The 12,702-nt window shown below is 29.9% G+C and overlaps 2 protein-coding genes across 3 annotated transcripts; one reads left to right on the top strand and one right to left on the bottom strand.

Moving 5' to 3' along the window:
• Positions 1 to 1,807: 1,807 nt before the first annotated feature.
• LOC119685566 (40S ribosomal protein S19-like) lies at positions 1,808 to 2,460 on the bottom strand. The gene is made up of 2 exons (XM_038099885.1): positions 2,314 to 2,460; positions 1,808 to 2,241 (listed from the first exon to the last, which is right to left on the bottom strand). The coding sequence occupies exons 1-2, from the start codon at positions 2,382 to 2,384 to the stop codon at positions 1,833 to 1,835; spliced, it is 480 nt and encodes a 159-aa protein (XP_037955813.1). The 5' UTR covers positions 2,385 to 2,460; the 3' UTR covers positions 1,808 to 1,832.
• An 8,086-nt stretch (positions 2,461 to 10,546) lies between these two features.
• LOC119684701 lies at positions 10,547 to 11,238 on the top strand. 2 transcript variants are annotated; one of them, XM_038098800.1, is made up of 2 exons: positions 10,547 to 10,719; positions 10,801 to 11,238. In XM_038098800.1, exon 2 carries the CDS (start codon positions 10,834 to 10,836, stop codon positions 11,176 to 11,178), a length of 345 nt encoding a protein of 114 aa, XP_037954728.1. In that variant the 5' UTR covers positions 10,547 to 10,719; positions 10,801 to 10,833; the 3' UTR covers positions 11,179 to 11,238. The 2 variants fall into 2 exon arrangements, with proteins under 2 accessions (XP_037954728.1, XP_037954729.1); XM_038098801.1 differs by having other exon boundaries at positions 10,547 to 10,723.
• Positions 11,239 to 12,702: the final 1,464 nt, after the last annotated feature.

Raw genomic sequence — 12,702 nt, 5'->3', positions numbered from 1 at the left:
GCACTGGTGCATTTACTCTTCGACATCCCAGCCCAACGCTTCCGCACATTAATGCAGTCGCGTGATGAAATGTTTTCGCAGTTAAATGTAGCGCACTTTCAGGCTGCTTGACACTCTTTAAATACTGCGTTTTCGCAGTCAACCGAATACCTTTTAAAATGATAAAAAAGTTCCTCCAACCATGGAATAAAAACATTTTATAAAAATGCTTTTAAATTTTAAGAAACGTAATGTTTTATATATTCATCAAAATGCTTCTTTTTTGGCTTGAGCGTATTTCAGTAGAGTTTGATGAAGTGTTGGCAATTTCATCGCTGCATATTCACTTAATTTAATTTAAGAAACATGTTTTCAAAAAATATCTTAAATTTTTAATATCCTTTCAGATAAAAGTTTTATTTTAAAAATTATAAATATTTGCATATAAATGATTTTATAAAATATTTAACTAAAAGTTACTTAAGGTAAGTGAAATAAAGCAGTATTTTTAAATATTTTATTTATTTTAAATAAAAATAAAATATTGCCGAACGACCCACTTCATAATAATAAATAAAAATAAAATATTGCCGAACGACCCACTTCATAATAATATGAAGTAGAAGACCCATAATTCCTGGCCCTTTAAACGACATCATCCGGTTTTCGATGTAGTTCTGCTCTCTATTCGTGGTTACAACAACCTCTTGCATAGAGTTTACTGTTAGTCATTACTCACTACTAAGCAAGAAAATCCTCTCTTCCTCTCTTATTCAAAAATTTGGCTTAAATATATTTGTTGTCTAAATATTATGTAGAGAGTCACGGGCACGGCATGAGCAAAATTGTTGTTGTTTTTAATTCAAATTCAAAAATTGAGAGTGAGAGAAAAAACAATGTGCCGGTTCAAATTTTAGCATTAGAGCCGGACTATCTGTGTCTCGTCACTTAGGCAAAGTAGTGTCGTTCAGTCATAAATGTCAGAATTTGGATTTTTTAGAAGCAAATTATTTCAATTTTAGTAAGTTTTGAAGAAAAAGTGCCAAGAAGCCTATTTTATAAGCCGTTAATAGTTTAATTCTCACACTTTCTGGTTTAAGGAAAGACGTATAATTTTGTAAGTACTCTTAACAATTTTTATATAATATAATAGATAACATAGATACTAAAATAGATAATAGATAATATAATAATAAATTAACTTTTTTTATAAGTTTTTTCTAGTTGGTTATTTTTGGTGGTAAATTGAAGCGAGCATATCTACATTTCCTTTTAAATTTAGACACAACCAAAAAAAAATACCACAACATTTTAAAAATTGGCAATATTAGGCCTTTTCTTTTGTAAGCATATTACAAAAGAACAACCACTTATGTTAAAAATAACATATGAAACAACAACACTGCTGGCTTATTTAGTCCAACCGCTGAACTAATAAGCCACTCAAATCGCCAAAATTCGTCTACTGTGAACGATTTTTGTAAATACCTACAAAATTGAATTGTAATTATCATTTCTACTTTGTAATATATGATCTTTCGTATTACTTAAAAATGTAGCTATGGCAACTCTGGACATAAATTTTATCTCATTTTCTCTTATAAACATAATACTTTTCTTAATTGGTTTTTGCGATGCCGATGTTTGGCCGATGTAACACGAACGAACATTCTCTAATATTGAAAAAAAAGATTACTCGGTTTTTATGTCTTTAAGGTTTATCCCAATATGGTGAAGATTTTTTATCTAAACACGAAGATTTTTTATCTACATTCGTATTAAGTTTCTCATTAAATAAAAATTAAATTTATATTCATCATGTTCTCAATACTCTTTATTTATAGTTAATTTTATTACATATTTCTTTGCTGTGCTAATAATTGTTTTTGCTTAATTGCCAAAATTTCTCTATCGACATGAGCAATTATCTGAGCAAGACGATAAATTTTACGTTGTGCACGATAAGTTAATGTGCGACCACCTGGAACAAATTTAATCATTTTGGCTTGGCTCAAAGCTTTTAGAACTACGATTAAAAGACCATCAGCTACGATAGAGAAGTAGCGGGGACGAAAAGCTCTACGGCGGCGTCCACCATACATTTCACGAAGTTTACCAATACCAATCGGGCCGCGTTTGTACATGCGACGCAAAATTGATGCACATCGCAAATAAAACCAATCGGCATTGATAGGGATCAGTTTCTTGCACTTACCGGCCTTGAAAAGTATTGCATCCGCCGGCATTTTCAGTTTTTTACTTCTGAAAAATTTTAAATATTTATCAAAAATTACTACTTACTGAGATCAATATCTTTTATCTATATATATTTACTTTTTAAGATTAATAGTCAACAATACTATGAAATCATATTCAAAGCGATTTATATGTAAGAAACGCGCCATTTCGTTTATAAATTTTACGTTTTTCACCTATTTTTGTAAATAACAAACCGATATGCCAGACCCGATATGCACACGAAGGACGCAACTCGGTAAATCATCCTAATTGAAGTTAGGTGCAGTGATTTATATATACAGCTTTCATATCAAATTAAAAGTGTTCGGAAATATTTGCAATATATTAATTTCATTATGTATTTTTATTAATATTTCTAAAGCTATAATTATATGCAACATTACTTAATATATTAGTAAGAATATTATAATAATAATTTATAATTTTATAATATATATAATACATAACATATAAAATAATTATATTAATTCTTTAATAATGCGATAATTGCATTTATTTACACTCACGAATGCCATATAAAAATTCTAGAATTAGTAGTTAGATTATAGGTCTGTTCCACAAGCTACTCGTAGTAACTTTGAGTATCACTGTGTATACACAATTGCGTTTCAACAGCAAATTTTCGTGTATTTTTGTTTAAATTTTACTTGTGTTTACTTGAGCTTTACTACGAGTAGCTCGTGGAACAATCCTTATATTATGTTCCGCCAACCTTAATTTTGCAAAAATCTTAATTTCATCTTCGTTTTAGTGAAATTAATTTGCTTTTTCCATACAAAATTCAGTTTTGAGGTTAGAAGCTGTGTGTACATAGTATTAGACTATGATAGTAAACTCCGTTATTGGTTTTTCATCGAGAAGCGTGGCACACATATGTAGTCCATTTATGTACGAAATAAGGGCTTGTTAATTTTTTTTCAATTGGCTAACGAGCCTGTCTGGAAAAATTGTAGTACAACAATTCTGGGTGCAAGCTTTGATTAAAATATCAAGCAATATAGACTTAAAAATTTAAATATATTTTAAATAAAAAAAAAAAGAACTTTGAAAATAAATATAGTAGGAAATGAATTTATAATTTTTTAACTAAATTAAATGATTTTATTTAATAAATATAAATAAAAAATAAAGGAAAACTTTATTATTTTATTTTCTTATTAATTTAAAAAATTTAACCCCTAATGAAGAAAATTCATGGTATCGATTTATATTTAAAATTAAGTTTCGAATAAATAAAATTTATTTTTGTTCAATTTGTGCAGTTTGTTACTCATTAAACTCCGGAAGTTAAAGTGTAAACACTTAAACTTATCATAGTTAAAAATTGGTAACATTTTCACTTAAATGAGCTAAGGTTAAAACATACTATAAACAATAACATATAATTCAATAGTGGAAATCATGTATGCTATTTATTTATTATTTTATTTCAGATATTAAAATTATATCTAAACATATAAAGAAAATATGAATCAAACCTTTTGACATATAAAATTCTGTGGAGAAAAAAATCTGATAGTTCCTTTATAATATAATATATGTCATTTAGTAGTTTTATTAGCTTTAGTGGATTTCAGATATGGGAATTTTTTTTTTCACTCTATAAGCACTGCGGAAAATTACTAATTGTCATATTTATTGACATGTTTAAACGTTTTAATATTCAATGGATAATAAACTATCCGGTTCTGTTATGTTAGAGTACAATCTATTTTTATCACAGAAAATGTGAATACAATGCCAAGTATGCATTCTAAATGAGGGAAATTCTAAGTTGTGCTGATAATGTAGTGATGAGTCGATATGTGTTGATAAATGGCTAAATGTGTGCAGTGCAAAAAGTCCTAAAAAATCTCCCATTTGCTTTAGCAACAATTAAGCGTAACTCGCACACATCCTTAGTGAAGACTATTGCAGGTAATTCATTAAATGTGCAGCAATATGTGCAAATTTTAATACAGAATCCATACAAAATCCATACAAAATCTATAAACAAAACAGTTTATATGCTAAACAGTTTCAATAAGTTTTAGTGTGAACATAGTATTTTATAGTCATCGAATTGTTCCATTTACCAAATTCTCACATCTTGAAATAAATATACTCTAATAAAAATTCGTTTAAGTATCAAGTTCTCTCAAACATACTTTCCATACAATATATGCAATAGGTAAATGAAACGTTTTAACATAGCAACTTTAGCATCACTTTCACACATATTTTGTCTACGTATCCTTGCTATACTGGTAAGTATGAAATAGGAGGTTGTAAATGGTTGTAAAATTACTCTTTTTCTTGTAAATTGATGGTGTAATAAATTTTATAAAGGCCTGTGCAAAAAACACGTCGTTTGTTTGTCATCAAACTGTCTTATTTCATTTTTCACTTAAATGCCCAACAATGAAACGTTGCTAAAAGGATAATTATGATGTCCTCTGCTTATAGTGTTTATAATTTTGACACTTTTGTCATTTTCAATGTCGAGCGCACAAAAGCGCACAACGTAATCAGTGCACATGAGCCCACTCACACACACACACACACACACACACACACACCATGCATTATACTAATGAAAATTACTTAGCACAGAGAAGGAGAGACACTCGTAAGTATTAAAGCCATTTGCCAAAGGATATGAGATATCAATTTACGAGTAATGGCCCATTTGTGCGAATGAGTATTACGTTCTGAATGCGCCCATCACTACTCAAACTTATGAATGGCAAGTATATCTGTTAGGTTTAATTGCTGGCTTAATTTGTACTAGAATGAAAGTAATAGTTTAAATGGTTTATGCTTACTTTTGTTTATTAAAAACATAAATAATTATATAATTACAGATGTTCATAATTATAATTACTAATTAATTCATAATTACTTTTGAAAGAAAATTATATAAGGTAGTTTATTTACATGCATATATATTTTGTGTATGGCAATGGAAATAAGGAAATAATAAGTGTGTGTTAAATTTTTAGTATATTAAATATTATAATAAACTTATCGGATGTGATTGCACAAAGAAGGTAATTGTATAAGTACAAATATATAAGTATTTAAGGATCTAATACTATATTCAGAGGCCGTAGTAAGTTCAGATTACCCTAAATTTCGTGAATATCTTAGTTTCGTCTTTGTTTCAGCGAAATTAAGAAGTTTTTTTCCATATAAAATTTAATTCTAAGGTTACAACAAAATTAGAGAAAATGTCCTTATTTTCATTTAAACGAAGCCTGAAATTAGGGGAAATTTCGAAAGTGACAATTTTTTCAAAATAAATGTCCGTGACAGTTGACTAAAATAAAACCGGGAAAATATTTTGAAAGTAATGCAAATTTTTGAATTTGGATATAGAGAAAAAACTAACTGTTATTCATTTAAAATAAAGCGAAAAAAAATAATTCCCATATCTGAAATCCACTAAAGCTAATAAAACTCAGATATAAATGGTGCTTGGAGCATGTAACTTTTAACATTCGATTTGTAAACAAAAAACATATGATTACCTTAATTTGATGCAGTGTATATCCTTTCGAAAATAACTTAATTTCATTTTCAGGAAATAAAGGAAATTTGTCTGTGTGAACATGGTATTAGCATCTAACTTTGCATTTAATTAAGTTGCAAATGAAACAAGTATATATTTACTTTTTGGTTCAATAACCAACACTACACATAAATATTGCGTCATTATGTTTTCTCTTATTTCTTAACTAACACTGATTTTATACTAGCATAATTTATTATGCTATAATATACTATACTATACTAGATAAAAAACTATTATAGATATTATAGCATCAAAGTTGATTCAGTTAAAAATACTAAGCCTTCTGTATTCCAATGTCTACCTTTCCCTTGATAACTGGAATAGAGCTTCAGCTTTTAACTTTAACGGGCTTGGAGTTAGAATTCATTCATTTTGCATTTCCAAGAAATGGTTTTAGTGTGTTCAAGTCTTCCACTATAGCTTTCATATTACCATTAACAATAAAACATAAATTACCTCTATAGGTATTATACATTTATACTGTTCATATTCATTTATCCTGTTATATTACATATATTCTTAATGATAGTCAATTAGAGTTGTTAAAGTGCTTCCCATATTCTTTTCTAAGTATCATAGTTTATTATTTGGACTTTTCAAACCATGAGTTTAAATAGAAAAAACAGTTCTGTGATATAAAAGCTAAATGTTTACAATGCATTAAATATTATTGACTTAACTTATATGAGATATTCTATTACATGAATTTGTATAACTTTATTTTCTTATGAAAAACGAGATACTAATTTTGAAAAAACATGCAATTTTATTGATTTACTGCATTTGCATTTGTTCCACAACATAAGTGAATGAACAGAAACTAGGCTAAAATATATGACATGCATATAAGCTGCACTCAATTATACTCTCTCTGAAGTAAAGTCAATCAGTCATTCAATCAATCAATATATGCTCCTAATAACTCTACTCGTAAACTAAAGTTCAATTTATTATTTACATGTCACGGACTTGTATTCTCGGATGTGATACTTCACGACTGAAAACAACCCTCAACCACTTCATCGATAACGAAAGTTGAATACTAATTTATAAAAATATTTCACATAACTTCAAAAAAGTTGTTAAGTGTATTTTTTATTGTTTGTCATTATTTATACCATAAAAAGATACATTCCCAATAAATTATTTTTTATTAAATAGTGTTCATGGTTTGAAAAATGTATTGTCATTATTTCTCCTTTCTTTATCCTTTCAATCAGACTAGTCAAATTATTGTTTATGGAATACTTTTATTTTTTGATTAAATTGTTTTATTTTTTTATATATATAAAGGATTGCCCCACTAAAACCTATTAAAATTTATAAATATAAAGAAGTTGGTAAACTTAAACAATATCTACAAATATCTATTATTTATTATATATATTTTCACTCCATCCTTTTAATCAATAAGAGTGTTAAAAATAGTTTACAACATAGAATTAAATTGTTTAAATTCGATTGAAATTTACAACCTAGCTCTCGGCGAAGAATGGAACCTGATATATATTTATACTAAATCTATTTTGACAATCTTTAAGCTAAGAATTCATTAAGCGAACTAAGTACATATTAAAACACCTGACAGTCTCGCTTTCAAGCGAGTATTCACTTAGTGAACACTTAAGTAAATATCAAAGTTCCCAATCAAATGCATTACGCACGATGACCATGTTATGCAGACAGTCATGGTCACGTCCAACATGAAATTGTTGGTTTCAATAAAAAATTAAAAATGAGAAAAAGAGAGAAATGCGATTAAAATTTGTTTACGATAATTAGGTTTCATTATGACCTCGTATTGGGTTATGAAGAAACCTTACATTTAGTAGAGAGTAAAAGTGCTTAAGTGCATTGACTCAACTGACCTCAACGTAATAATTATCTCCCTTCCCTCCATATAAATAATATACTGCAGAACTACTACAAAGATGTTTTCTAGTATAACCTTACTTGGTTAGGCCACTGAAGTCAATGGTTATTTTGAAAGTGACGAAAAAAGGAGCTTTAATTATATGGGGAAAACATTGACCCACTTCGAGATCATATTTTCATGTTATAGACGCAATGCTATTTCGCAAAATATAAAAATAGATATTGTCCCAACTGAATATTGCAGTGTTTTCGTTCCATGTGCTGAGATACAGAAATATATTTAAACTGTAAACAAAGTTTATCTATTGGATTCTTTTTAAATTTTTACTATATATCTTCTGCTCAAAAAGTATCCAGATTTTGTTGTTTGTTAACTACTCCTTAAGTAATAGATATTTTTCAAAAATTTTTTTTGTTATATTGGTACACCCCTTCTTGACATATGGTACAAATTTGAGCGCCATCTGTCAATTAGTTTGTTTACAGCATCTGTTCATGTGAGACCACCTCAAGTGCATTTAGCGATTTTTACTATGTAAAATTCTTGTTGTACGCGATTTTTTGACCAAACACGGCACCACTGTCATTCCTCAGATACCATATTCGCCAGATCTGGATCTGTGCGACTTTTTCCTGTTCCCACAACTCGAATTATGCCTTCGTGATAAGCGTTTTGAGTCGATTGAATCGGTAAAACAGAATTCGCTGAAGGAACTAAAAGCCATACCTTCACGGGCCTACGAAAAGTGTATGGAAGATTGGGTTAAGCGTTGGCATATGTGTATCGCTTCAGAAGGAGCATATGTTAAAGGAGATAAAATAAATTTGGAATAAAATTTAAATTTGTGTTTTATTTACAAAATCCGAGTATTTTTTGAGCAGAAGGTAGTTGAATTTCGACAAATTAAAAATATTTTTTTTTATTCCATTTGTTGGTTATTCCTCAGGGAACAACTTTAACTTAAGGATGTGTGCCTTGTAAGGACACAAGGCATAATTTTTGATGTAAGTTAAAAATTCATATTTTATTTACTCTCAAAAGATACCTACAAGGAGTTCGGTACTTGCGTATAAATTCATAATGAAGTAGAATCTCAATTGGGCACATAATTCGCCTATGAATTTTAATTAAATTTCGCAACAAAATTAACTTTTAAGTGGAAAGTACCTTCGCTTAATAGCAGGTTTTACTGTACTCTGAATTTTGTCGTAAAACATTTATAATTGAGCACTTATTTCAATTAAGTATTTCAATATCCGTAATAATTTGTTAATGTAGTGGAATTTCAATAAACGCCTTAAAATTGTTTTGTTCGTTATTATCCTTTGGTAGAAAAGTGCGATTGTTTGGCTCAAGGATATTATTTGTGTGAAGATATTGAGATGAATGCTTTGTTTGTTAATTGTTTGCAAAAGTTTTTTGTTATATTGAACACTGCATTATTTATCTTTTTGAGTTTAATTTGCAAATGACATTCATCATTATGAAGGTCCTTGCAATTACGCAAATTGGATTTTGTGAAAATGCTTTTTATGAGAAAAGAATCGAGAGTTCATCGAGAGGAAAATCTTTCTTAATTGTTTTTAAATCATACCATTTTCATATTGTTAATGCATCTGGCTTTTAATTATCCTCTCCACTTTAAAATGATTATAAAATGTAATTAATAATTTTTGTTTAATTATAGAAACCTATTATCACACATGTTTACAATGAATTATTAAATTATATTCATTATGAGGTTTTAACATATGTTTACATGAGGTTAGGTTCTTGTGACTACAGATCTACGTATCAGTGTAGTCTTTTAGGTCCATGTGAAACTACTTTAAGAACTGTGTGAGACTTTAAGAACTGTTGGTTATAGAACCGTTTCGAAGTCCTAATAGAAAGCAAAATATATTTAATAGATTATATGTTACTAACCACGAAATGAGAAATGTACTTTCTTTGGAGATTTAATAATTGCCCTGAGATTGTATATAAAATTTTCGATCTTTTTTTATAGACCAGTGATGATTGAGATTTTTATAAGCATAGGCCAACGCACTTTTAATTTTTTATCCCACTTAAGGAAATGTCAAGTTAGGTGCTTCCGCAAAGCAGGTAAGACTTCATCAAGTTATTTTACAAGTCACTGCAAGCTGTGGTATTACTAAACGAGATTGGGATTTACCAACATTGATATCTGTCTTTTAATTGTAACGGTCATCACATATGCGATATGTTGTACGCTTCACTGCAAGCTGCTTTACTACTTAAGTAGGATGAGACTAACTCAGATCGGAGAGATCGGAGATATTAATATTCTTTGAGAATACAGAATTATGAAACTGCTGCCTTAAACTCACCAATGTGGTTACCACACCTGCCAGTGGTACCTAACTGCCAGTGGATGAGACTACCTCAGATCGGAGAGATGGATATTCTTTGAGATTACAGAATTATGAAACTGCTGTCTTAAACTCACCAATGTGGTTACCACACCTGCCAGTGGTACCTAACTGCCAGTGGAGGAGACTAACTCAGATCGTAGAGATGGATATTCTTTGAGAACATAGAATAATGAAACTGCTGCCTTAGACTCACCAATGTGGTTACCACACCTGCCAGTGGTACCTAACTGCCAGTGGATGAGACTAACTCAGATCGGAGAGATGGATATTCTTTGAGATTACAGAATTATGAAACTGCTTCCTTAAACTCACCAATGTGGTTACTACACATGCCAGTGTTGAGAAGAATAAGCAGAACATAAAAGTTCTAGTGCTTATCTTAGTTTCTCAACACAAAAAAATTTAATTATATAGTCGGTTTACTATTTTCATTATATTCAAAATTATGTCAAAATATTTAATAATTATTGTGAATAAAAAATATGTAAATAAATTATTATGTGGAAGAAATTTCGATTTTATGCTTATGCATTAATCACTTCATATTAAGCTTCAAAATTACTGCTATTGCCTTTTACAACACTGAAATCATTATGTATTTTGACATTTTGGTGTTGATTGTAAATAATTAAAATCCTAGCAACTTTCATTAAAAAGTAGGTAAAATTTCACGTTTATTTTTTTATTTCTTTTGAATTGTAATTAAAAATATATTTATTTCAATTATTTAATTATAGCTACATCGAATACGAAGACTTCATAATTTGAGTATGGATTTTCACACAGCCAATCGTTTGTTGAGATATCCACACACTTTTCAACATAATCTACCACTTGCTCAGGGTATTGTCGGTTTGAGAGATGAAGGAAATTTCTTAAGAATTCTTGGTTCAGATTTACGTGGTCCACAAGGAGTGCGTGAATACTCTACTCGAATAAATCGTGATCGTCCAGCTAGTACTGGAACTGTAGCTGCCCGGCCTACTAGCCAAGTTGTGCCCTACAATGCTGACGATGAAGCTTCCAGATTTCGTAGATTGGTTTTTATTTCGTTTCTGTTTCTAATCTTTAGAGTAATGGTTTGTGAATTACGAAAAATGGGAATAGTAGATTAATTTTGTGGTTAACAATATTATGCTATTAACTAATGAAAGAATGCTTAATTTAAATTAATTGAAAAGTACATATTTTGTTGTTTTATTTGAAGTGATACTGATTTATTATGTTCATGTATTGTATTGTACAAGAGTAGTTAAAGAATTATCCGTATACGATATATGGATGGTGTTCATTAGTTATAGTCATATTGTGATTAAAAAAATGTTAAGTTCAAAATCAATGATTTAGTAGTGACGAAAATTGTATTCCCTGTTTTGTACCTCTATAGAGTTTGATATTTGTCTTTCAACTTTAATGGTCATCGGAAGCTTATAACACTTTCTTTGGGATGTGTTCTAAGCTTTACGGTAGTATTACTAAGCTAAGCTGCAGTATTATTAAAATAGGTTGGGACTAAATTAGATTAATATAAGGCTTTTGTCTGTTACCACAAACACTGACAGAACTGGTAACGACATTGGTGAGTTTAAGGCACCCATCTCATTGATTAATTTGTGTATTCCTTATAAGCTTCATGATTATTCAGTGATTAATCTAAGATCTGCGTACCTCCCCGTGCGGAGAGTGATTTCTCTAAGATTAGATAGTGCTAAGTAGGATAGCCTGTTAATATTAAACAATTCTTGAATGTGTACTGCGTTATCATTACACAGCCCCTTCTAGAATTTGACTCCCAACTGACAGCAGAATCTACTTTCTGTTCTAGTGGCACTTATGCAGTATACTTCGTTGGAAACCGTACAACCCTTTCTGCTCGGGTCACCTTCTGTGCATGTTGAACACAGTCACTGCGGTTAGGTTCTTCCATTCCTTCTCTTGTCAAACTTTCCCCGCGTTCATTCGCCATGTATGCCGGTTTCACGCGGTCCATACTAACATTTACTGTCCGTCCTTTTTCCCTAACTTTTAAAGTTTTTTCGCTACGACTTACTTCATACGAACCCTCGTATGGCTGCTTTAATGGAGGAGGTACACCATCGTTACGTTGGAATATGTGTGAAGTGCTTTCTAAGTCCTTATGCACAAACGGTTTCTCCGCAATATAACGTGAGGTTTGTAACGGTTTCAGCTCCCTCATCGTTGCTTTTATTACAAGATCGGTAACAATGCATGTATATAATGCTGTATATATAATATATGATATAGCAAAGGAGACAAAACAAAAAATTAATTTTTTTTTAATTTGATGGGCACTTTTTTATTTTAATATTCTCTACAAATGACTCAACTATTTTTGCTTTGATTAAGAAAGTAATCATTTGACCAGTCCTTTCCCAAATTTGATTAACTCATTTTCTATACTAGATCAATATTAAAGACCTTAGAAACTTCCATATTAAGTTTAAGTAGTAAAAAATAAATGTCCAATACATAGGTTACCACTAGCACATCTTCCACTTCCATATATTGGTCCATAAACAGCAATAGTATAAGATACAACATTATGACAACGTCCAATAAAGGAACTGTAGACTCGTCTGACATTTTACAATAACAAATCAGACTGCAATAAAAAGTAT

The sequence above is a fragment of the Teleopsis dalmanni genome, chromosome 2, assembly GCF_002237135.1.
Source record: "Teleopsis dalmanni isolate 2A chromosome 2, ASM223713v2, whole genome shotgun sequence".
In the NCBI taxonomy this organism is placed as follows: domain Eukaryota; kingdom Metazoa; phylum Arthropoda; class Insecta; order Diptera; family Diopsidae; genus Teleopsis; species Teleopsis dalmanni.
Note: the sequence above shows the minus strand (reverse complement) of the source record. Positions and strands in the feature narration are given on the sequence as shown.

Bases quoted from the DNA above. Each gene is read 5' to 3' on its own strand.
- LOC119685566 (XM_038099885.1), bottom strand. From the start codon at position 2,384: ATGGCGCGTTTCTTACATATAAATCGCTTTGAATATGATTTCATAGTA. The intron at 2,242-2,313 runs GTAAATATATAT...AAAATTTTTCAG, and splicing joins TTGACTATTAATCTTAAAAA to AAGTAAAAAACTGAAAATGC.
- LOC119684701 (XM_038098800.1), top strand. From the start codon at position 10,834: ATGGATTTTCACACAGCCAATCGTTTGTTGAGATATCCACACACTTTT.